This window comes from Salmo salar, chromosome 05 (genome assembly GCF_965601325.2).
Source record: "Salmo salar chromosome 05, fSalSal1, whole genome shotgun sequence".
NCBI classification, from domain to species: Eukaryota; Metazoa; Chordata; class Actinopteri; order Salmoniformes; family Salmonidae; genus Salmo; species Salmo salar.
This window is the reverse complement of record NC_138295.1, coordinates 13,052,076-13,078,865: the sequence shown is the minus strand read 5'-3', so window position 1 is coordinate 13,078,865 and position 26,790 is coordinate 13,052,076. Positions and strand designations below refer to the sequence as shown.

At 41.9% G+C, this 26,790-nt stretch overlaps 2 protein-coding genes across 5 annotated transcripts in view; both read right to left on the bottom strand.

The window, feature by feature from the left end:
• LOC106604267 (progesterone receptor) overlaps positions 1-2,140 on the bottom strand; it is a 38,648-nt gene extending 36,508 nt beyond the window's left edge. Inside the window, exon 1 of one of the 4 annotated variants that reach the window (XR_014392281.1) lies at positions 973-2,108. Coding sequence is in view for 3 of the 4 variants with exons in the window: in XM_082975051.1 (XP_082831177.1) it covers positions 973-1,811 (839 nt within the window). In the remaining variant the exon portion in view is untranslated. Of the gene's footprint in view, positions 1-972 lie in introns of all 4 variants that reach the window. The other 3 variants (XM_082975051.1, XM_014198751.3, XM_082975050.1) reach the window with 3 other exon arrangements.
• Positions 2,141-3,447: 1,307 nt separating this feature from the next.
• LOC106604268 (moesin a) lies at positions 3,448-24,981 on the bottom strand. Its single transcript, XM_082975049.1, has 14 exons — positions 24,630-24,981; positions 20,563-20,646; positions 20,339-20,434; positions 19,851-19,973; positions 16,549-16,700; positions 16,105-16,188; positions 14,382-14,528; positions 13,463-13,559; positions 13,151-13,314; positions 12,917-13,047; positions 12,611-12,762; positions 11,821-11,904; positions 10,885-11,034; positions 3,448-5,765 (listed from the first exon to the last, which is right to left on the bottom strand). Exons 1-14 carry the CDS (start codon positions 24,636-24,638, stop codon positions 5,601-5,603), a joined length of 1,638 nt encoding a protein of 545 aa, XP_082831175.1. The 5' UTR covers positions 24,639-24,981; the 3' UTR covers positions 3,448-5,600.
• Positions 24,982-26,790: the final 1,809 nt, after the last annotated feature.

Below are 26,790 nucleotides of genomic sequence, written 5' to 3'. Positions count from 1 at the left end.
AAGACTGTTTTCGTTATTCTTTTTGTTCAGTGTTCATTTTAATTTAATAAAGAGAAAATGAGCATTCACGGACCCGCTGCATTTTGGTCCAATTCAAACGACGCCAGTGACATCATTTCTTTGTCAGTGGGCAAACGTACAAAATCAGCAGGAGATCAAATACTTTTTCCCCCTCACTGTATACCCATGCGTCATCTCCTCATTGGTTTTTAGGAACATATACCCACGTGAGTGATTGAAAGATGAACTGAGGTCCACACTCCAGTCCAGTTGGTAGTGGTAATGCACCTTAAAGTTGGTTGCCAACTGCCATATCAAGTCCAAAGAAGAAGAAAAAGCCTGAAGTAGGATAGATTACTAGAAACTCTCGGTTTACCCTTTTATCGTTGGATTAATTGTCGGAGTAGAGGACCTTGTGCATTTCAGATAAAATAACAACCCAATGTTTATATCCCAGGACAAATTAGCTAGCAACAGCAAGCTAGCTAGCTATTGCCATAAATATTTAATTATTTTCGACCTGTCCCCAAATTAATATAGTTGGTTCAGAGTTTGTTTTGATATTTCAACTTGTGTGTCCTGATCTTGTCTGGTGGACAAAATCAACATGCGTGATAGGGCATGCGGACGCACGTATGCTTTTGGTCTGGTCAGAATGTTTTTGTTTTTTTACCCTTATTTTACCAAGTAAGCTGTAAATCTGCATCTCAAATGGCAAGACGCATAGGGAATATGGTGACATCCGGAAGCATCATAACACTTAACTCTACATAATACAGTCATAACAATATAACAGATGGCATTACAACTATTATTGAATTTGACTGATTATAACAACTGATGTTACTGTTGTTTTGTAATGATGACACAAACATAGTTAGAGAAGCTACATTGATGTTCCTCTGGCCCGCTTGGTATTATGTGAAACAAACAAACAATTTAAATAAAATGTCTTATAAAGAGTATTTCTACCTCAAGCTGGGGTCAGCACCCATCAATCCAGAACTATCCTTCTTGATAGCGGAGTGATACACTTGGAGACCCCTTTCATCCATCATCACACGTTGGTAATTTTGCGCCTGAACATGAAAATCCTGTGGCATCCCAGAGTCATAGTCCGTATAGTTAACCCCAGGGAACGAGGTACAGGGAAAGGGTTTACGTGCTCCACGAGACATGCAATTTCCGTTGTCACAATATTTACAGAACCAAGATCCATCCGCCACCGGATAGGGTCCCTCGTGCCCTGGTTCGAGTTTGATGTTACGGCTGCTTTGGATTTGGTAATTGAACGTCGATGTGTCCGGAAAGTCCCTACCAAACACCAGGCCTGGGGGGTCTTTACGTAATGGAGAACTTAAAGGAAACAGTTCGTCAAACTGAGAGGGCACTGCGTTACCGTTATCCAGATTCACGAACATGTCTGAGTTTTTACGGAGACCTTGGGCCATCTCCAAATCGTGCGTAGGCCTTGTCACTTTCCATTCGCTGTCCCTTTCGCGCTCCAGGGTCTGTAAAAAACCCAAGCCATTTGGTCCACAAATGTCTTGATTTACTTCGAATGATGGCCCATTTGATATAATTATGGTTTTCCTCGGCATCTGGGTGGTTAACTCTGAGGTCAAACTGGCGCCAGCTCCAAAATTCTCTGAGACGGAGAAACGGTTTCCGAGATTTGGGCCGCTGTCTGTAGAGAGCGGAGTGTCGCCCCGTCCATTATCCACTATCTCGTTAAACTGCGAACTCAAACCTAAAGACACTGACACCGCGTCACTTAATTCAGTATGTGATTTATTTGTGCCACCCTGCATTGTTGTTTTGATTCCGTCACAGACGCGCACGGTTCCAAACAAAAACGTAATCTCTAGGTCTCAGTTTTGCACAGTTGAACCTAAAACTCGAGGAGCTACAAAAAAAAAAATCCGTAATGTGAGAGTAGAAGCAACTACCGTGTCACCGGAGAATCCTGCTATGTCGTTATGTCTGGCCACCACCCATAACCACATGGAACTACGGGATCCTACATTAACAACAAGTCACTTCGACGTCTCCGCGCTTTGCTCATTCGGGTGTGACCTCTCCGCAGCTCAGTGAAGGGAATGGCTGGCGCGTGTCCAAACTGAGACTTGTGTGGGGTAAAGTGCATTCTCTACCGTGTTATTATTGTCTGTTTATAACACATTGTTCTAAATGTATATGGTTCTAAATCTATGTTGATCTAAATCTGTCTGTTACTTATTTGACTGTTGCTATTCTCACTGTAAAGTATATTTAAAATATATTTTTAATAAAGTTGTAGAGACAAGAGTGCTTCTGTTGCTGGTTCGTCTTATCTCCCAGTCAAAACAGTGTGTGCTCTCCTCGTCCTTCAGTGTAATAACACAACAGTGAGTTGTTACAGTGCTTTTCTGACCACAGACTCTCCGGTAATGGGTTTTAAAAAAGTCATTGAAAGCTGTCGCAACAGTTGTTCCGTTTGTGTAATGGCAGCATGTCAGTTGACATACTTTTTTATTTTTTTTATTTTATTTTTTACATTTGAGTCATTTAACAGATGATCTTATCCAGAGTGAATTACAGTGCTGAGTGCATACATTGTTATACGTTTTTCGTACTGGTCCTCCATGCTCTACCAACTGAGCTATACGGGACCATAAATCATAAGATTACTTCAAAGATTGTATGTCACATGTTATGACAGGATTATTCATTTATGTAGCCTATATCATGCCTTGTGATAGAGGTTTGTAGGAAAGTGTTATCAAACATTGAGTGTAAATGGGTCAAGTATTTTATAAACATTTTTTTAATAGGCAATAGGCACTTTGCAGGTCTAGAGTACATACATACTGCATGGCACCTGCAGCGTGAGTTCCTGTTGCAACGAGATTGTTATCTTTCAACATAACTTATTTTCCTTAATGCGTCAAAATGTACTTACTATGACCACCATGTTACAGTATCCTAAGATGAATGCACTAACTGTAAGTCTATCTGGATAAGAGCTTCTGCTAAATGACTCAAATGTAATGTAACTGAGCTGCTCAATGGCCTACTTCCCAAAGAAGATAACTATATTTTCCCTAGGGAGGGATTTTGTCTTCCAGAATAGTAAACCTTTCATAACACTGTAAATATTTTTTTTTTTTTAAAGCTGTTGATTCAACTTAAAGCAACCAGCCGCAATAGGATTGTGAGTTGGCTCAACAACATTTTTGTTCCAGCTGGTTATCTTACAATTGTATGTGGAATCAACATTTTTTTTAAAAAAACAGTCCTTACTGTATGTTTTCAGTCATAACAGGCCTACTGAAAAACACACACACTCCATACAAACAAATGTCAGACTTGCACGTACGCACACACACAAAACAACACACTCACATCAAGTATAATAATATATGCCTAGAGTGATACAGTAGCTATATACACAGCACTCAACACATATTCAGTGTTGGTTAATAGTATTTATTGGAGTCATAGCAAAGCACTTTGCAAAGGATGTTGTACTCATTGATACAGTTGAAGTCAGAAGTTTACCTACACCTTAGCCAAATACATTTAAACTCAGTTTTTCCACAATTCCTGACATTTAATCGTAGTAAGAATTCCCTGTCTTAGGTCAGTTAGGATCACCACTTTATTTTAAGAATGTGAAATGTCAGAATAATAATAGAGATAATGATTTATTTCAGCTTTTATTTCTTTCTTTCATCACATTCCCAGTGGGTCAGAAGTTTACATACACTCAATTAGTATTTGGTAGCATTGCCTTTAAATTGTTTAACTTGGGTCAAATGTTTCGGGTAGCCTTCCACAAGCTTCCAACAATAAGTAGGGTGAATTTTGGCCCATTCCCCCTGACAGAGCTGGTGTAACTGAGTCAGGTTTGTAGGCCTCCTTGCTCGCACACGCTTTTTCAGTTCTGCCCACAAATGTTCTATTAGATTGAGGTCAGGTCTTTGCGATGGCCACCCCAATACCTTGACTTTGTTGTCCTTAAGCCATTATGCCACAACTTTGAAGTATGCTTCGGGTCATTGTCCATTTGGAAGACCCATTTGCGACCAAGCTTTAACTTCCTGACTGATGTCTTGAGATGTTGCTTCAATATATCCACATAATATTCCTTCCTCATGACGCCATCTATTTTGTGAAGTGCACTTGTCCCTCCTGCAGCAAAGCACCCTCACAACATGATGCTGCCACCCCCGTGCTTCACAGTTGGGATGGTGTTCTTCGGCTTGCAAGCCTCCCCCTTTTTCCTCCAAACATAACGATGGTCATTATGTCCAAACAGTTCTATTTTTGTTTCATCAGACCAGAGGACATTTCTCCAAAAAGTGCGGTCTTTGTCCCCATGTGCAGTTGCAAACCGTAGTCTGGCTTTTTTATGGCGGTTTTGGAGCAGTGGCTTCTTCCTTGCTGAGCATCATTTCAGGTTATGTCGATATAGGACTCGTTTTACTGTGGATATAGATACTTTTGTACCCGTTTCCTCCAGCATCTTCACAAGGTACTTTGCTGTTGTTCTGGTATTGATTTGCACTTTTCGCACCAAATTACGTTCAACTCTAGGAGACAGAACGAGTCTCTTTCCTGAGCGGTATGACGGCTGGATGGTCCCATGGTGTTTATACTTGCGTACTATTGTTTGTACAGATGAACGTGGTACCGTCAGGCATTTGGAAATTGGTCCCAAGGATGAACCAGACTTGTGGAGGTCTACAATTTTTTTTCTGAGGTCTTGGCTGATTTCTTTTGATTTTGCCATGATGTCAAGAGGCACCGAGTTTGAAGGTAGGCATTGAAATACATCCACAGGTACACCTCCAATTGACTCAAATTATGTCAATTAGCCTATCAGAAGCTTCTAAAGCCATGCCATCATTTTCTGGAATTTTCCAAGCTGTTTAAAGGGCACAGTCAACTTAGTGTATGTAAACTTCCGACTTCAACTGTACCTGTGAAATAACAGCCTAAGAAAATATTGCAATTAAGCTCAAACCCTTCCTGTCACTAATCTATCCATACCCTTCCTCTCACTAATCTATCCATACCCTTCCTGTCACTAATCTATCCATACCCTTCCTCTTACTAATCTATCCATACCCTTCCTGTCACTAATCTATCCATACCCTTCCTGTCACTAATCTATCCATACCCTTCCTCTCACTAATCTATCCATACCCTTCCTGTCACTAATCTATCCATACAGAAAAATATGGTTTTCATGCTATATCAGCTAATAATTATTTTGCATAGATTCATTTCAAGATTGCAAAAACCATGAGCAAAAGCAGCATAAATGATGATATATTATGATTAATACTATCATCACTCACTTTGATTGTGGTACTAGTAGCCTACAGTCTATAGTCCACAGAATGTTACTTGACCAAACTACAAATCCTATGAAGTTGGCACTCTTTAATCACGGGAGACAACACACTATTGGGGAGAGGCATTAATGACTTAGTAATTACACTGTACCTGCCTATATGACTCCCATTTAAATACATAGATTCAGTACAGACTCTTGTTCTCTCTCTCTCTCACACTCCCACACAAACCTCTCTCATTCGCATTCTCTCTATCCCTCACATGGACTCAAACTCGTCGATGCGCTGCTTGGTGTTGCCCTGTCGTATCTGACGGAGGGTCCTGTACTTGTCCCGGCCGGCCTTAACGTTCTCCGCGTGGATCAGGTCGTTGGGAGTATTCTTACTGTCGTCTCGAGCGCCGGCCAACTCACTACTAAGGGCCTGAGGACAAACGGAAAACAAGGACACAAATAAACTTGTGGAGCGTCAACATAATTGTAAGGGGTGCGTAACCAGTGGCAGGGAAGTCAGACGTAGGAGAGCAGAACTTGGTAATTGCCGGAGCAGTTTAATAGCAAAACCAACGGCATAAAAATAACAAGATATGGGTACAAAAACCCATCGCGCACCAATCAACACGTGCACAAGCACTTACAATAAACAATCCCACACAAAGACATGGGGGGAACAGAGGGTTAAATACACAACAAGTAATTGAGGGAATTGAAACCAGGTGTGAGGAAAAACAAGACAAAACACATGGAAAATGAAAAGTGGATCGATGATGGCTAGAAGACCGGCGCACAAGGAGAGGACCCGACTTCGGCGGAAGTCGTGACAATAATGTACTATACATGGAATGAATGTGTGGTACATATGTAACGCATGTGGTCTAAGAACCATAGCTCTCATTTCAGAGCTCAGGGCTTGAGGACATTTTTACATTTAGTCAGGACTGAACCCAACCATGCAAAATTATGGTTAGGTTAGGGCCACAGGTTATATGTTAAATAAGGTAGGGTCTGGCTTTTGTATCGTCAGCCGTTCATTCTTCTGGGCCTCTGTCATGGTCATGAATTAGGGTCATGGGTTAAGGTTAAAGGTCATGGAGTGTGGAAGAAGTGAAAAAATGATGGTTGTCTATCAACAATGACAAGCCACCGGGGTCTGACAACCTGGATGGGAAATGAATGAGGATAATAGCAGACGATATTGCCACTCCTATTTGCTCTATCGTCAATCTAAGCCTACTAGAAAGTGTGTCATCAGGCCTGGAGGGAAGCCAAAGTCATTCCTTGACCCAAGAATAGTAAAGCCCGCCTCCGGAGTGGCGCAGTGGTCTAAGGCAGTGCTAGCTGTGCCACTAGAGATCCTGGTTTGAGTCCAGGCTCTGTCGCAGCCGGCCGTGACCGGGAGACCCATGGAGCAGCGCATAATTGGCCCAGCGTCGTCCGGGTTAGAGGAGGGTTTGGCTGGCAGGGATGTTCTTGTACCATCACACACTAGCGACTCCTGGTGGCGGGCCAGGCGCAATGCACGCTGACACGGTCGCCAGGTGTACTGTGTTTCCTCGGCTGGCTTCCGGGTTAAGCAAGCAGTGTGTCAAGAAGCAGTGCGGCTTGGCTGGGTGGTGTTTTGGAGGACGCAAGGCTCTTGACCTTCGCCTCTCCCGAGTCCGTACGGGAGTTGCAGCGATGGGACAAGACTGTCACTACCAATTGGATAACACGAAATTGGGAAGAAAATGTGGTAAAAAAATAAGAAAATGAGTAGTAAATCCCCCTTTATCTACTCAAATAGCCGACCAATCAGCCTGTTACCAACCCTTATTAAACTTCTGGAAAAAATTGGTGTTTGACCAGATACAATGCTATTTTACTCTAAACAAATTGACAACAGACTTTCAGCACGCTTATAGGGAAGGACATTCAACAAGTACGGCACTTACACAAATTACTGATGATTGGCTGAGACAAATTGATAATAAAAAGATTTTATGAGCTGTTTTGTTAGACTGCAGTGCGGCTTTTGACATTATCGATCATAGTCTGCTGCTGGAAAAACGTATGCGTTATGGCTTTACACCCCCTGTTATATTGTGGATAAAGAGTTACCTGTCTAACAGAAGACAGAGGGTGTTCTTTAATGGAAGCCTCTCCAACAAAATCCAGGTAGAATCAGGAATTCCCCAGGGCAGCTGTCTAGACCGTTACTTTTTTCATTCTTTACTAACGACATGCCACCAGCTTTGAGTGACGTGTGTAGTGACTCACTACCACATCAACTGAAATGACCGCAACACTTAACAAAGAGCTGCAGATAGTTTCTGAATGGGTGGCAAGGAATAAGTTAGTCCTAAATATTTCAAAAACTAAAAGCATTATATTTGTGACAAATCATTTACTAAAGCCTAAACCTCAACTAAATCTTGTAATAAATAATGTGGAAATTGAACAAGTTGAGGTGACTAAACTACTTGGAGTAACCCTGGATTTTAAACTGTCATGGTCAAAACAATGATACAAAAGTAGCTAAGATGGGGAGAAGTCTGTCTATAATAAAGCGATGCTCTACTTTCTTAACGGTACTATCAACAAGGCAGGTCCTACAGGCCCTAGTTTTGTCGCACCTGGACTACTGTTCAGTCGTGTGGTCAGGTGCCACATAAAGGGACGTCAGAAAATTAGAATTGGCTCAGAACAGGGCAGCACGGCTGGCCCTTAAATATACACGGAGAGCTAATCTCTCATGGCTCAAAGTGGAAGAGAGATTGACTTCACCACTACTTGTTTTTGTAAGGAGTGTTGACATGCTGAATGCACAGAGGTGTCTGTTTAAACTACTGGCACACAGCTCAGACACCCATGCATACCCCACAAGACATGCCATAAGAGGTCTCTTCACAGTCCCCAAGTCCAGAACAGACTATGGGAGGTGCACAGTACTACATAGAGCCATGACTACATGGAACTCTCTTCTACATCAAGTAACTGATGCAAGCAGTAAAATTAGATTCAAAAAATAGATACAAATACACCTAATGGAACAGCTTGGACTGTGAAGAGACACACACATCTACACACACGTACACATGGATTTTGTATTGTAGATATGTGATAATAGAGTAGTGGCCTGAGGGAACACAATGTGTTGTGAAAAGTGTTATGAAATGTAACCTGGGATAGGATATAGTAACCCTACTAACCCCCCCCCCCCCCCTCCAAAAATACCTGGGATAGGATATAGTAATCCTTCTAACCCCCCCTCCAAAAAAAAGATATAGATGTACTATTGTAAAGTGGTTGTTCCACTGGATCTCATAAGGTGAATGCACCAATTTGTAAGTCGCTCTGGATAAGAGCGTCTGCTAAATGACATAAATGTAAATGTAATGTCATGTAATATTTTAAATTGTATATAACTGCCTTAATGTTGCTGGACCCCAGGAAGAGTAGGGGATCCTTAATAAATGGGTTAAGTTAGGGTCTGACTGTGTCTGACCTTGAGGTGGTGAGGTGTTTCTTCAGCCGTTTGTTCTTCTAGGCCTCCGTCATGGTCATGAGTTAGGGTTAATTAAAGGGCATAGGTTATGGGTTAGGGTTAATTAAAGGGCATAGGTTATGGGTTAGGGTTAATTAAAGGGCATAGGTTATGGGTTAGGGTTAATTAAAGGGCATAGGTTATGGGTTAGGGTTAATTAAAGGGCATAGGTTATGGGTTAGGGTTAATTAAAGGGCATAGGTTATGGGTTAGGGTTAATTAAAGGGCATAGGTTATGGGTTAGGGTTAATTAAAGGGCATAGGTTATGGGTTACGGTTAATTAAAGGGCATAGGTTATGGGTTAGGGTTAATTAAAGGGCATAGGTTATGAGTTAGGGTTAATTAAAGGGCATAGGTTATGGGTTAGGGTTAATTAAAGGGCATAGGTTATGGGTTACGGTTAATTAAAGGGCATAGGTTATGGGTTAGGGTTAATTAAAGGGCATAGGTTATGGGTTAGGGTTAATTAAAGGGCATAGGTTATGGGTTAGGGTTAATTAAAGGGCATAGGTTATGGGTTAGGGTTAATTAAAGGGCATAGGTTATGGGTTAGGGTTAATTAAAGGGCATAGGTTATGGGTTAGGGTTAATTAAAGGGCATAGGTTATGGGTTAGGGTTAATTAAAGGGCATAGGTTATGGGTTAGGGTTAATTAAAGGGCATAGGTTATGGGTTAGGGTTAATTAAAGGGCATAGGTTATGGGTTACGGTTAATTAAAGGGTATAGGATATGGGTTAGGGTTAATTAAAGGGCATAGGTTATGGGTTAGGGTTAATTAAAGGGCATAGGTTATGGGTTAGGGTTAATTAAAGGGCATAGGTTATGGGTTAGGGTTAATTAAAGGGCATAGGTTATGGGTTAGGGTTAATTAAAGGGCATAGGTTATGGGTTACGGTTAATTAAAGGGCATAGGTTATGAGTTAGGGTTAATTAAAGGGCATAGGTTATGGGTTAGGGTTAATTAAAGGGCATAGGTTATGGGTTACGGTTAATTAAAGGGCATAGGTTATGGGTTAGGGTTAATTAAAGGGTATAGGTTATGGGTTAGGGTTAATTAAAGGGCATAGGTTATGGGTTAGGGTTAATTAAAGGGCATAGGTTATGGGTTAGGGTTAAATAAAGGGCATAGGTTATGGGTTAGGGTTAATTAAAGGGCATAGGTTATGGGTTAGGGTTAATTAAAGGGCATAGGTTATGGGTTACGGTTAATTAAAGGGCATAGGTTATGGGTTAGGGTTAATTAAAGGGCATAGGTCATGGGTTAGGGTTAATTAAAGGGCATAGGTTATGGGTTAGGGTTAATTAAAGGGCATAGGTTATGGGTTAGGGTTAATTAAAGGGCATAGGTTAGGGTTAATTAAAGGGCATAGGTTATGGGTTAGGGTTAATTAAAGGGCATAGGTTATGGGTTAGGGTTAATTAAAGGGCATAGGTTATGGGTTAGGGTTAATTAAAGGGCATAGGTTATGGGTTAGGGTTAATTAAAGGGCATAGGTTATGGGTTAGGGTTAATTAAAGGGCATAGGTTATGGGTTAGGGTTAATTAAAGGGCATAGGTTATGGGTTAGGGTTAATTAAAGGGCATAGGTTATGGGTTAGGGTTAATTAAAGGGCATAGGTTATGGGTTAGGGTTAATTAAAGGGCATAGGTTATGGGTTAGGGTTAATTAAAGGGCATAGGTTATGGGTTAGGGTTAATTAAAGGTCATAGGTTAAAGGGGAACTTCACTCAAAAACATAATTTTAGTATTTGTTTCATTAGTCCACTGTTGATAGGGTCCCAAAATGTTTTGCATGTCAGCAGCCAAGTTTTCAAGATATTGGACTTTCAGGAAGCAAAGTGTCACCTTTGATGCCTTTTACATCGTCATCATGATGTGGTTGGTGACACTTTGCTTCATGAAAATCCAATATCTTGACAACTTGACTGCTGACATGAAAAACATTTTGGGACCGTATCAACAGTGGACTAATGGGGGAAAAAAGTAGAGTTTCCCTTTAAGTTAGGTGTTTCTGACCTTGAGGTGTTTCTGTAGCCGTTCATTCTTCTGAGCCTCCGTCATGCGTTCCTCCTCGCTGCGGTCTCTGACCATGCCTGGTGATGTCAGCTCGGCACTGGCCTCGGCGCTGCTCTCGTCAGTCTCATCGTGGTCCCCCTGCACAGAGTCCTGGATGTGGACACTGATGACTTTAGTCTTCAGCTCCAAATCAACCTCCACCATGACCGCCAGACGATGAACACACACATGACCGCTCGAAGTGGATAACGCTATCACACACGCTCGCTCACACACACGCTCACTCACACACACGCTCACTCACACACACGCTCACTCACACACACGCTCACTCACACACACGCTCACTCACACACAAGCTCGCTCACATTGAAGCACTGTGGTTAGATAGAGGATAACGCTATCACAATCACACACTCTCACTCACACACTCTCACTCACACACTCTCACTCACATTGAATCACTGTGGTTAGATAGAGGATAACGCTATCACTCACACACTCTCACTCACACACTCTCACTCACACACTCTCACTCACACACTCTCACTCACATTGAATCACTGTGGTTAGATAGAGGATAACGCTATCACTCACACACTCTCACTCACACACTCTCACTCACTCACACACACACTCTCACTCACACTCTCACTCACACACTCTCACTCACATTGAATCACTGTGGTTAGATAGAGGATAACGCTATCACTCACACACTCTCACTCACACACTCTCACTCACACACTCTCCCTCACATTGAATCACTGTGGTTAGATAGAGGATAACGCTATCACTCACACACTCTCACTCACACACTCTCACTCACACACTCTCACTCACACACTCTCACTCACATTGAATCACTGTGGTTAGATAGCGTTATCCTCTATCACTCACACATTCATTCCTTCATTTATTAATTTATTCTTTCACCCTTTTCTGCCATCTCTTTGTATCGTCGTCCTTCTTCTGCTTTACGTCCTCCAGAAGGGAGATCTTAGAGGTCAGATCAGTAACCTGGAAAAGGAACCTTAGAATAATAAATGATTCTCCTAGTGTCCGTCTGTCTGTCTGTCTATTTGGATTTATTATGGATCCCCATTAGCTGCTACCAAAGCAGCAAAATTAAGGCAGTTTATACAATTTTAAAAACATTACAATACATTCACAACACACTGTCTGCCCTCAGGCCCCTACTCCACCACCACCACCACATATCTACAGTACTAAATCCATGTGTATGTATAGTGCGTATGTTATTGTGTGTATGTATGCGTCTGTCTGTCTGTCTGTCTGTCTGTCTGTCTGTCTGTCTGTCTGTCTGTCTGTCTGTCTGTCTGTCTGTCTGTCTGTCTGTCTGTCTGTCTGTCTGTCTGTCTGTCTGTCTGTCTGTCTGTCTGTCTGTCTGTCTGTCTGTCTGTGTGACTCTATGTGTGACTCTATGTGTGACTCTATGTGTGACTCTATGTGTGACTCTATGTGTGTGTGTGGCTGTCTGTTTGTGCATCTGTCTTTGTGTGCTGTCTGTCTGTCTGTCTGTGTGGCTTTGTGTCTGTCTGTCTCTCTGTCTCTGTCTGACTATGTGTGTGTGTGTGTGTGTGTGTGCGTGTGCGTGTGTGGCTGTGTGTCTGTCTGTCTGTCTATGTGTGTGTGGCTGTGTGTGTGGCTGTCTGTCTGTCTTTGTGTGATGTCTGTCTATGTGTGTGTCTATGTGTGTGTGTACCAGGTTCTCCATCTGGCTCTCTGACTGCTGTAGGAGGGCTGCCTTGGTCTCTTCCGCTGCCCTGCGCTCCTTCTCCAGACGCTCTGCCTCCTCCTGGGCAAACGTCCTCTCCTTCTCCAGCTCCAGGGCCCTGCGAGTCTTCTCATCCAGCTCTACACACACACACACACACACACACACACGCACACACACACGCACACACACACGCACACACACGCACGCACACACAGACAGAATAATATGAACACACACAAGCATGCATGCACATACAGCACACACACTGTCAGACGACAGAATGAGTCTGACCTTTCTGAGCTTTCTTGGTCTCTTCCTCAATCTGTTTCAGTCTGCCCATCAGCTCCATGGTTTCTCTGGCGATCTTCTCTGTCTCCTTCTCCGCATTCTCTCTCTTCTTCTTCTCGCTCTCAAGCAGAGCTCTGGAAGGAGGGATACGAGGGAACGAGTAAACACCTGCTAACAAACTCATCTCTATTACTCTCTCTATCTCTCTCTCTCTTTTCTCCATGTCTCTGTCCTCACTTCTCCATCTGTCTCTTAGTCTTCTCCTCGCGGGCCTGGGCTTTCATCTGTTGGACCTCGATGGTGTCTGGCTTCCTCCTCCTCATGTACAGGTCATGGTTCCCCATGCACAGCGCCAGGATACGCTTGTTGATCCGTAGACGAGGGGCGTAGAACACAAAATCCTGGAACAGACTCATTTACCACAAATGTAGTTATCAGTGCCTCTTGCAAAAATGAAGTGACCTTTTTTTAATACTTAACAAACAGGTACTATCAGAGGTTTGAATTATAACCAAATACACAGCAGATAAAGAAACAGAGGTGACGTACCGGGGCTTTCTTGTCCATGGGCTTTATAACAAACTTCTTGTCGTTGAAGGAAATGTTTCTGATCTCACTCCATGGGAAGCCAATCTTAGGGGTCATCCTATAAAGAAAACACTGTAGAATAGTTCACTCCAAAATCAAAGTTTATCCAATGTTTTCAGACTTCAAAAGTAGTCTAATGTCATGATGAATCTACGGAGAATTCCAATCTATACTGAACAAAAATAAACGCAACAATTTGAAAGATTTTACTGAGTTACAGTTCAGATAAGGAAATCAGTCAATTGAAATAAATTCATTAGGCCCTAATCTATGGATTTCACATGACTGGGAATACAGATATGCATCTGTTGGTCACAGATACCTTAAAAAAAAGGGAGGGCCTTGGATCACAAAACCAGTCAGTATCTGGCGTGATCACCATTTGCCTCATGCAGCACAACATATTTCCTTCACATAGAGTTGATCAGGCTGTTGATTGTGGCTTGTGGAATGTTGTCCCACTTCTCTTCAATGGCTGTGTGAAGTTGCTCAATATTGGTGTGAAATGGAACAAGCTGTTGTACATGTCGATCCAGAGCATTCCAAACATGCTCAATGGGTGACATGTCTGGTGAGTATGCAGGCCATGGAAGAACTGGGACATTTTCAGCTTCCAGGAATCCTGGAATACAGATCCTTGCGACATGGGTCTGTGCATTATCATGCTGAAACATGAGGTGATGGCAGCAGATGAATGACACGACAATGGGCTTCAGGATCTCATCACGGTATCTTTGTGAATTCAAATTGCCATCGATAAAATGCAATTGTGTTCGTTGTCCGTAGCTTCTGCCTGCTCATACCATAACCCCACCATGGGGCACTGCTAAATTTACATATTGAGTTTATATTTTTGTTCAGCGTAGTTAAAGGTTCCTACTTGTCAGTGTTCTGGTATATGTTGAGGCCCAGAGCGTCTACCCCCAGCCACAGCTCTGAACCCTTCTTGTTCTTGATGCTGAAGTAGTTGACTCCATACATCTCTAGATCCTGAGCTATCTTCAGATACTCCACCATGGCATCCTCTCTGGGGACAGATTGACACAGAGACAGACACAGAGACAGACACAGACACACATAGACACAGACAATCAGTGAGAAACATGCTCTGTATGCAGCTATCATGATGCTTAGCACATTCTACATACACTGAGTGTACAAAACATTAAGGACACCTGCTCTTTCCATTACATAGACTGACCAGGTGAATCCAGGTGAAAGCTATGATCTCTTATTAATGTCACCTAAACCCTCAACAGTCTACAGACTAAACCCTGTCTATATGCCGGGGGAGGGAATTGTTTTAAGAAGGTCGTACCAGGGATCATTTAGATATTTTATTTTGAATTTTAAGACCACTTGATGTATCCAAAAAAGTATTATTATTTGATTAATATTTTAATTTGGTCTTACTGCTATTAGCAAATGCATTGAATAACAGATAGTCCCCCAAAAAATCTAAAGGAAGTTTGTTCTGAAGTGTCTGTCCTATATCTGAGAGATATAAGAAAGATCAGGAAACATTTGTTGTAGTTTTTTACATGTATTTAACCCCTTATTTTGGCACTAAACATTCTCCATATATAATTCCATACATTTTTTCAACTGGTACCGGGGGTCCTTCAGACGAGTCTTGTGAGGCCTGTGGAGCAAAACACCCAACAAAACACGTGTATGTGTTCGTGAGACCTTTCCACAGAGGGGTCATATTAGTGTGTAGCCCAAACTGTTGGGACGCTACAGACAGAAGTTGGCAGATCGGCTATACCAACTTCAGACGAGTACCAAGACGCTTGTGGGGGTCGTAGGGCAAAAAGGAGAAAACCATCGTGTTCGTGAGAGTCTCATCTTCCCATAGAGGGGTTTGTAGGCCAAACCGTTAGGATGCTACAGATGATTTTGTGAGATTTCTGAGATGTCTCATGGTCTTACAAACATATGCAGAAGTCCGAATGTGATGGATTGAGACATATCCAATGCAAACAAAATATATCTTTAGCTTAAACTGACATATTTTTCATGGGGATCTGTTTATTATGCTAATTAGATTTCCACAGGAGTGCGGACATCGACTTTAGTTTTTTTTAAATCCACTTCAATTATGGGAGATGAAGGAGTGGAGACAGGTTAAAGAAGGATGTTTAAGACTTGAGACAATTGAGACATGGATTGTGTATGTGTGCCATTCAGAGGGTGAATGGGCAAGACAAAATATTTAAGTGCCTTTGAACGGGGTCTGGTAGTAGGTGCCAGGCACACCGGTTTGGGTCAAGAACTGCAAAGCTGCTGGGTTTTTCACACTCAACAGTTTCCCATGTGTATCAAGAATGGTCCACCACCCAAAGGACATCCAGCCAACTTGACACAACTGTGGGAAGCATTGGAGTCAACATGGGCCAGCATCCCTGTGCAACGTTTTCGACACCTTATAAAGTCCATGCCCCGGGCGAATTGAGGCTGTTCTGAGGGCAAAAGAGGGGGGTGAAACTCAATATTAGGAAGGTGTTCTTAATGTTTTGTACATCAGTGTAAAATCAGTGCAATACAAGTAAGCCAGTGTTAACTTGGATTGGACTGTGAGTAGAGAGGACATGTGGTCTTACCTCAGCACTCCCTTGTGCTCCTCATGCCACACCTTTATCCTATTCTCCCACTGCTCCTTGTTCAGCTTGTGCTGCTCCAGAACCCTAAGGGTAGAGGACACGAGAAGGGTCAATTAGGAGGGTAGAGAGAAGCCTAGTGGTTAAGAGCGTTGGGCCGATACCCAAAAGGTTGCTGGTTCAAATCCCAGAGCAGACTAGGTGATCCGTTGATGTGCCTTTGAGCAAGGCACTTAAATCTTTCTAGATAAGAGTGTCTGCTAAATGAAATGGAATTGACCCCAACACTGATCTGAGTATGGAAGACAACAATCAGGGAGACTTGGAATAGATCTCTCTTCAAAATGATCATAGAAGATCAACAAATTCAGTGGACTGTTTCACCAGTTTAGCTTCTGTTTGTGGGCTGAGGTATGTCACACAGGGGGACGGGGAGAGACGACACACCTCTGGGGAAGCAGCTTGTCCCTGCTGAGGTAACCAGGGAAGTGGTAGTCCTTCTTGTAGTCTCCATGTTTGGTCTGAACAGAGTAGGAGGCCAACAGCACAGCTGTCTCAGGAGGACAGTAGATATCATCATTCAGGATGCCCTCCTTCACCTACAGTGACATACATTATAAACAGTGTGAGGGGTGTGTGTGTGTGTCTAACCTGTGTACATCTTAATACACATACAGTGCATTCAGAAAGTACTCAGATCCCTTGACTTTTTCCACATTATGCTACATTACAGCCTTTTTCTAAAATAGATAAAATAAAAATGTTCCTCATAATTTTGGGGGGGCAAATTAAAAACAATTCAAATATGAAATACATGATTTACATAAGTATTCAAACCCTTTAATGTGAGACTCGAAATTGAGCTCAGGTGCATCCTGTTTCCATTTATCATCCTTAAGATGTTTCTACAACTTGATTGGAGTCCACCTGTGGTAAATTCAATTTATTGGACATGTTTTGGAAAGGCACACACCTGTCTATATAAGGTCCCACAAAAACCAAGCCATGAGGACGAAGGAATTGTCCGTAGAGCTACGAGACAGAATTGTGTCGAGGAACAGATCTGGGGAAGATGACCAAGAAACTGATGGTCACTCTTACAGAGCTCCAGAGTTCCTCTGTGGAGATGGGAGAACCTTCCAGAAGGACAACCGTCTCTGCAGTAATCCACAAATCAGGACTTTATGGTATAGTGGCCAGACGGAAGCCACTCCTCAGTAAAAGGCACATGACAGCCCACATGGAGTTTGCCAAAAGGCACTTGAAGGACTCAGACCATGAGAAACAAGACTCTCTGGTCTGATGAAACCAAGATTGAACTCTTTGGCCTGAATGCCAAATGTCACGTCTGGAAGAAACCTGGCAACATCCCTACGGTGATGCATGGTGGTGGCAGCACCATGCTGTGGGGATGTTCTTTAGCAGCAGGGACTGGGAGACTAGTCAGGATCGAGGGAAAGATGAATGGAGCAAAGTACAGAGAGATCCTTGATGAAAACCTGCTCCAGAGCACTCAGGACATCAGACTGGGGCAAAGGTTCACCTTCCATCAGGACAACGACCCTAAGCACACAGCCAAGACAAAGCAGGAGTGGCCTCGGAACAAGTCTCTGAATGTCCTTGAGTGGCCCAGCCAGAGCCCGGACTTGAACCCGATCTCTGTAGAGCCCTGAAAATAGCTGTGCAGCGATACTCCCCACCCAACCTGACAGAGCTTGAGAGGATCTGCAGAAAAGAATGGGAGAAACTTTCCAAATGCAGGTGTGCCAAGCTTGTAGCACCATACCCAAGATGATGCGAGGCTGTAACCACTGCCAAGGTGCTTCAACAAAGTACTAAGTAAAGGGTCTGAATACTTATGTAAATGTGATATTTCTGATTTTTATTTTTAATAAATTAGCAGAAATAAAAAATAAATTATTTTAAAAAAGTCTTTGCTTTGTCATTATGGGGTTTTGTATGTAGATTGATGAGAAAAAAAAAACAGATTTAATCAATTTTAAAATAAGGCTGTAACGTAACAAAATGTGGAAAAAGTGAATACTTTCCGAATGCACTGTATGTGTAGGGGAGAGTGGGTAAGTTGAGCCACCCTTGTTTCTAGGAAACTATACACAAAATGAATCATGTGACCAAATATTTTTTATTTGTTAATTATTCATTTTTGTTACCCCTTTTTCTCCCCAATTTCGTTGTATCCAATTGATAGTTACAGTCTTGTCTCATCGCTGCAACTCCCGTACGGACTCGGGAGAGGCGAAGGTCGAGAGCCGTGCGTCCTCCGAAACCCTTCCAAGCCGCACTGCTTCTTGACACAATGCCCACTTAACCCGGAAGCCAGCCGCACCAATGTGTCAGAGGAAACACCTTGCGACTGTGTCAGCGTGCACTGCACCCAGCCCGCCACAGGAGTCGCTAGTGTGCGATGGGAGCCGGCTGCGACAGAGCCTGGACTCGAACCCAGAATCTCTAGTGACACAGCTAGCACTGCCTTAGACCACTGCGCTACTCGGGAGGCCACATGACCAAATATTTGTGGGCAAAAGTGGGGTTGCAACTCAATATTAGGAAAGTGTCCTCAATGTAAATCTGAATGTAGGCATACATTTAAGGTATACAATATACCACACCCACATTCCATGAATTAAACTTGGCCTACCAGCACCCACTGTAACAGGACACCAGCACCAACTTACCCCAATGCGGCTCAACTTACCCTGTCCCTTTGTTCAAGTTACCCAAGAACCAGGGTAAGTTGTGCCAAGAGACCACTTTTTTTGGACAAGCTATGATTTCAACACTGTAATGTTTAAATTAATTCGAATTATTTACAGCAGGGATGGGCAACTTTGATGTCTGCGTACCCTCACCTGCAGTCACATCCAACCCTAGCCTTTTGAGGGCCCTACGTAGCATTTTGTTTTTAGAAATGTTTCTCTTGACAGTGGAGAGAAAATTTGACATTTTAGAGTAAATTCCTGCAATTCTACACATTTTGCTATGGGGCGTAGAGAAAATGTTGTGGTTTTAAAGCAAGTTTGCTGTAATTCTTCACATTTTGCTACAGGGTGGAGAGAAATGTTTTCAGTTTTTAATATCTGAGTGAGAGTGACTAACAAAATTAATGTGGGCCCCACGGTCGGTTATTCGACCATGATTACTACAAGTTTAGATAGCTGGCTAGACTAACTTAGCAATCTAAAACATTTTTGTTGACACAGGCTAATTGAGTGACTGTCAGTGACTGACATAACAAGAGAAACTGCTGATGCAGAACCACATTTCTAAATTGCACCTGGTGTAAGTTGAGACCCCAACTGAGTTCCTAAAACTCACAACATTCTGAAATATACGTAGAGATCTTTGTTAGAAAGAATAATATATTTTGCTTGACGTAGTGATGCTGAATGTAAAAAATGGCTCAACATAGTCTACTCTCCCCTATGCTAGCATGTTGCTATTGATCTTTGGTCTGACCTGGTATTGACTCAGTGCTCTTTATAAGAGCCTATTTTTGGATTTTCTATTCCTTTACCTTTGATATTGAACATTGCATTGTTGAGGAAGAGCTTGTAAGTAAACATTTCTCTGTACTGTTTACACCCATTGTTTCCTGTGAACGTGACAAATAAACTTTGATTTGATGTGTGTGTGTGTGCGCGTGTGTGCACGTGTGTCTGGCCAGCTCGTGTGTGTGTGTGTGTGTGTGTCTGTGTTTGCGCATGTAGTCGTGTGTGTGTGTGTGTGACCTGCAGGAAGAAAAGTCGTTGCGTGGCCTCTTGGATCAGTTCCTCAGCTACGTCTTCAGGGTAGAACTTGGCCCTGAACTTTATCAACAGAGGGTTCTCCCTGCGTACGTCCTGAGCTGTCACCTGGGGACATTACAGCATTGCAACAACATGATTGAGTTAATAAGTGAATGAATGAGCATGGGTATGTGTATGTTTGCGTGCATGTGTGTGTGTGTTTACTCTGTGTGTGTGTGTTTACTCTGTGTGTGTGTTTACTCTGTGTGTGTGTGTTTACTGTGTGTGTGTGTGTTTACTGTGTATGTTTACTGTGTGTGTGTGTGTATATATATATATAGAGCTGGATGAGAAGACTCGCAGGGCCCTGGAGCTGGAGAAGGAGAGGACGTTTGCCCAGGAGGAGGCAGAGCGTCTGGAGAAGGAGCGCAGGGCAGCGGAAGAGGCAGTCCTGTATGTTGTTACTGTAAGAGTAGTGAGGATGTACTCACCCTCTTGTTGAGTTTGAGCCAGGTAGAGAAGCCTTTGCTGTCCTGGTACTGTAGGCCAAAGAACCAGGTCTCTCTCAGCCCGATGGTCTTCACTATCTACACAACAATGAAGAAGAACACTTGTTTGTCCATAGTCGAGGGAACTTGTCTGTCCGTCCACCTGTCTGTCTGTCCGTCCACCTGTCTGTCTGTCTGTCTGTCTGTCTGTCCGCCTGTCCACGTACCTGGTCGAACAGTTGTTTGCCAGTGGTGCTGGGCAGGATGGCAAACTCCAGCTCAGCGTCCATGGTGGTGACGCGAACATTGATCTACCAGAGGGCGTTCACATAGACACAAACTGGAGTATGAATGGGAGGAGAGAGAACTTAATAGCCTATTAAAACACATTGATAGAGTTACGGTTAGTATAATAGGTAGTATGGTTTACAATAGGGGATATACATGCAGAATACACTGAACAGAAATATAAACGCAACATTCAACAATTTCAAAGATTTTACTGAGTTAAAAGTTCAAATGAGGAAATCAGTCAATTGAAATAAATGAAGTTGGTTCTAATCTATGGGTTTCACATGACTGGGAATACAGATATGTATCTGTTAGTCACAGATACCTTTTTAAAAAAATGGGCCTCAGGATCTCGTCACTGTATTTTTGTGCATTCAAATTGCCTTAGGTAAATGCAATTGTGTTTGTTGTCCGTAGTTTATGCCTGCCCATACCAAAACCTCACCACCACCATGGGGCACTCTGTTCACAACGTTGACATCAGCAAACCGCTCGCCCACACAACGCCATACACGTGGTCTGTGGTTGTGAGGCCGGTTGGACGTACTGCCAAATTCTCTTAAACAACGTTGGAGGCGCCTGAAATTAACATTCAGCTCTGGTGGACATTCCTGCAGTCAGCATGCAAATTGCACGCTCCCTCAAAACTTGAGACTGTGGCATTGTGTTGTGTGACAAAACTTCACATTTTAGAGTGGCCTTTTATTGTCCCCAGCACAAGGTGCACCTGTGTAATGATCATGCTGTTTAATCAGCTTCTTGATATGCCACACCTGTCAGGTGGATGGATTATCTTGGCAAAGGAGAAATGCTCATCAATAGGGATGTAAACAAATTTGTGCACAACATTTTTGAGAAATAAGCTTTTTGTGCGTATGGAAAATGTCTGGGATCTTTTATTTCAGCTCATAAAACATTGGACCAACACTTTACATGTTGCGTTTATATTTTTGTTCAGTGTACTAAGGGGCTAAGCAAATTATATGTCTCTTACTATGATTGTAAAATTGTGTGCTAAGTTCTTAGTGACGTAAAAGACCCCCAAAATATAATATAATATAATTATGTTTCTTACATTTTTCTGTTCAACCTGCAGGATCATCCAATCGCAACTGGTTGTAGGGGACTACAATCAAAACATGAAGTCCACAAGGTATTTTTAAACGTTAAATATTATTTAGGGAGAATTCTCAGAACAAAATAGAGTTGAGAGTATTCTCAGAACAGGGGAAGGTTTATTCTAGGATTCCATGATCCACACAGAACAGGGGAAGGTTTATTCTAGGATTCCATGATCCACACAGAACAGGGGAAGGTTTATTCTAGGATTCCATGATCCACACAGAACAGGGGAAGGTTTATTCTAGGATTCCATGATCCACACAGAACTGTAGTGTAGGTTTATTCTAGGATTCCATGATCCACACAGAACTGTAGTGTAGGTTTATTCTAGGATTCCATGATCCACACAGAACTGTAGTGTAGGTTTATTCTAGGATTCCATGATCCACACAGAACTGTAGTGTAGGTTTATTCTAGGATTCCATGATCCACACAGAACTGTAGTGTAGGTTTATATTAGGATTCCATGATCCACACAGAACTGTAGTGTAGGTTTACTCTAGGATTCCATGATCCACACAGAACTGTAGTGTAGGTTTATTCTAGGATTCCATGATCCACACAGAACTGTAGTGTAGGTTTATTCTAGGATTCCATGATCCACACAGAACTGTAGTGTAGGTTTATTCTAGGATTCCATGATCCACACAGAACTGTAGTGTAGGTTTACTCTAGGATTCCATGATCCACACAGAACTGTAGTGTAGGTTTACTCTAGGATTCCATGATCCACACAGAACTGTAGTGTAGGTTTATTCTAGGATTCCATGATCCACACAGAACTGTAGTGTAGGTTTATTCTAGGATTCCATGATCCACACAGAACTGTAGTGTAGGTTTATTCTAGGATTCCATGATCCACACAGAACTGTAGTATAGGTTTATTCTAGGATTCCATGATCCACACAGAACTGTAGTGTAGGTTTATATTAGGATTCCATGATCCACACAGAACTGTAGTGTAGGTTTACTCTAGGATTCCATGATCCACACAGAACTGTAGTGTAGGTTTATTCTAGGATTCCATGATCCACACAGAACTGTAGTGTAGGTTTACTCTAGGATTCCATGATCCACACAGAACTGTAGTGTAGGTTTATTCTAGGATTCCATGATCCACACAGAACTGTAGTGTAGGTTTATTCTAGGATTCCATGATCCACACAGAACTGTAGTGTAGGTTTATATTAGGATTCCATGATCCACACAGAACTGTAGTGTAGGTTTATTCTAGGATTCCATGATCCACACAGAACTGTAGTGTAGGTTTATTCTAGGATTCCATGATCCACACAGAACTGTAGTGTAGGTTTACTCTAGGATTCCATGATCCACACAGAACTGTAGTGTAGGTTTACTCTAGGATTCCATGATCCACACAGAACTGTAGTGTAGGTTTATTCTAGGATTCCATGATCCACACAGAACTGTAGTGTAGGTTTATTCTAGGATTCCATGATCCACACAGAACTGTAGTGTAGGTTTACTCTAGGATTCCATGATCCACACAGAACTGTAGTGTAGGTTTACTCTAGGATTCCATGATCCACACAGAACTGTAGTGTAGGTTTACTCTAGGATTCCATGATCCACACAGAACTGTAGTGTAGGTTTACTCTAGGATTCCATGATCCACACAGAACTGTAGTGTAGGTTTATATTAGGATTCCATGATCCACACAGAACTGTAGTGTAGGTTTATATTAGGATTCCATGATCCACACAGAACTGTAGTGTAGGTTTATATTAGGATTCCATGATCCACACAGAACTGTAGTGTAGGTTTATATTAGGATTCCATGATCCACACAGAACTGTAGTGTAGGTTTATATTAGGATTCCATGATCCACACAGAACTGTAGTGTAGGTTTATATTAGGATTCCATGATCCACACAGAACTGTAGTGTAGGTTTATATTAGGATTCCATGATCCACACAGAACTGTAGTGTAGGTTTATATTAGGATTCCATGATCCACACAGAACTGTAGTGTAGGTTTATATTGTTGCTGTTTTGATGTCACTCATGTTAGTGAAAGTTTCCACATTATGTGGACAATAAAAAAATATAGAATAAGTTCAAACCTATCCCAGGTAGCCCCCGCTAGGGTTTCTGAGGTGGTTAACAACACTGATTATGGAGCAAATTGGGATAAAGTTACGAAACAGCTGAGATCAGAGATGGCCAGGCCAACCAGGGAGCCCCATATTTAGGCCAATTATCATATGTTTAATGTTGATCACATCAGCCTATTCTGACCATGATACTTCAACCACAAAATGTATGAATGTTTCTACAAGTACAATGTTTATATTAGTCAAAAGTGCTAAGATATAAAAGATTGAGTTTCAAAGTTGAGTTAACTCACTGTACTACAAGTATCCCACAGAACAATGTACTGTTGTGTTGAAACGCAAACTTTAAAAACAAATTCTGTCTGATGTGAGTGGTTAACAAACAAAAACGTAACTTTTAACAAACACTGTATAACTCAGGGTAGTAATACCGTAAACCTTTAAAATGGCTGGTTTCAAATTGTAATGTCACATGCACAAGTACCGTGAAATGCGTTTCTTGCAAACTCAAAACCCCAACAATGCAGTAATAAATAACAATGTAATACTAGGGAAAAAAACACAAATAAGAATAGGAAATGTGAAATACACAATAAAGGAAGTAAGCATACTATATACAATAAATAGTTTTCTAACCCATTATTCTGTCTCACAGAGAAACAGAGACATTACTATGGGAAAAAGTTGGCCTTGTTTTACTGTCAAATGCTACATTTACACAATCTCACCCTAATTTTACACAAACAGCCACATTTTAACTTCAATCTAGATTTTATAGGATAAAGAGTATAAATGGATACTCACAGAAGACATTTGTAGATATTTTATCTCCTATATTATTACGTTCCTGAGAGGTTCTTCTTTCGGCCTTAGCCTCTTCTCCACAGAGTCATATGAAAGTGCTTTCAATATTCACTGGGATTATGGTGAATTAAAACGAGCCATTGTTGTGTTCTCAGGACTAATCCAATGGCAGCCCAGGAATCTAACTCAAAGTGGATTACAGCGGTGTACTAACACTTGACCCTCACAGGACCGCCGCAAAATGGCGCACAAGACGTTGAATTTACATGCACCTTTAGAATTCGATAATTTCATATGAAAATATATGATTAGGCAATGTTGATAATATAATCTAGACCTAGCCTTAACCCTAGACCACAATGCCACTAGCCAGGGAAAAAGTGATTAGTAAATACAACACTCAAGGAATTAATTCTTGCTTCTATATTGTTGTTGTTTTGTAAAAGACCATGTATGTCTTTTTCATTGTTCTTTTTTAATACATGTAATTGTTATTTTGTTAAAATAACATTTTAAGAATTGAAACACAATAAGAAATCTACTATCAACGTTACCCTATGAGTAATATAGTGTAGACAGTTGGCATCATTATCTTTAGGATTACATTGAAACAACGCAACCGTTTCCATTACAATGTTACAACAACAATGTAACGCAGCGTCTCTTAAAGTATTGGTCGCGACGTAAATGTATAATTATTTCATTAATTACTGGAATTGATTTGGCCAAGTGCAACTGCGCAGTCGGTTCAGTGCGGATCAGCTGCGCCAGTGGAAGAGAGAGCGCGAGACAGCCGTGTGCTTCGCGGTTTACCGGATCTTGTTTTCTGCAGTTTTCTTGAAGATCCCTCCGCGACCCACTGCAGCGCTGCGGTTCAAACCACCGACTTGCTGTTCCTCACCACGGACAGGAAATGTTCTGACTGAGCACAATCGTCATGAAACGCAAATACAGTGATTACTTTTTGCCTCTTTCATACAGACTTTGAGATAACGAGGAGCGCCCACAATGTTCTTTTTTTCTGTGTGGGGAAGTGCTTAGTAATGAGTCTCTCAAAACAAACAAATGTAATAAAACGACACGTCCTGACCAAACATCCAAGCACTGCTGTACATAACGGTAAACCCAGGGAGTTCTTTCAGAACACTGGCAGAATGCTTCAAGAAACAGTGCTTCAAAAGTGGAACAGTAAGTCAACTAGCAAGGCATTGTCATTTTATAACAAGTGATGATAAGCATAAATAAGGGAGTACTATCTCTCATAGTAGTAGATGTGAGTTTCTCTTTCAACAATCCCCTGGCCTTTTAACGTTACACAGCTAATAGCTAACGCAAGCTAACTAGCTCCTGAAAGAGCAACCCTAAGAAACAGTACAGATGAAGATTAAAAATGATCAGGCCTACTGTACATTTTACTGTAGAAATGATTGTTGAAAACAAGTCTAGGTTGAAACTGTTGCTGTTACAGGTAATCATTTTTATTCTGAAGTGGAATAAACTGATTGATCACATCACACAGATGTAGACCAGAAAACACAAACAGTCCTAATGAGAGGTGTGTAGCTGGTTGAAGTTTTCAACAAGCATGTCTATTCTGGGCTGCTGATCTGCAGCAGGAAGCGGTCTCCAGCCTGACTGAGAAAGCAGTAGATGTTCAGATCCAGTTTGGCACCACATACCTATGCAAGTCAGGGTTCTCAAGTACAGAAACAGTGTCAATGCTCAGCATGACCTCAGTGTTGTACTGTCAAAACTGAGCCCAGTATAGACATGCTTGTTGAAAACTTCAACCGGCTACACACACACCTCTCATTAGGAATGTGTGTGTTTTCTGGTCTACATCTGTGTGATGTGATCAATCAGTTTATTCCAGTTCAGAATAAAACAAATATGTATTTTAACAGCAACAGTTCCAACCTAGACTTTCTATCCACAATAATTTATACAGTAAAATGTACAGTAGGCCTGATTATGTTTTGTCTATACTGTTACTTTGGGTTGCACGATCAAAAAGCCTGTGTGTGTTCTGTTATACATCTGTGTAACGTGATCAATCCGTTTATAACAGTTCAGAATTAAATTATTTATTGTATTTTAACAGCAACAGTTCCAATCGAGACAGGTATGTAAGAGTGTTTTTCATGGGGAAAAATAAACAAAA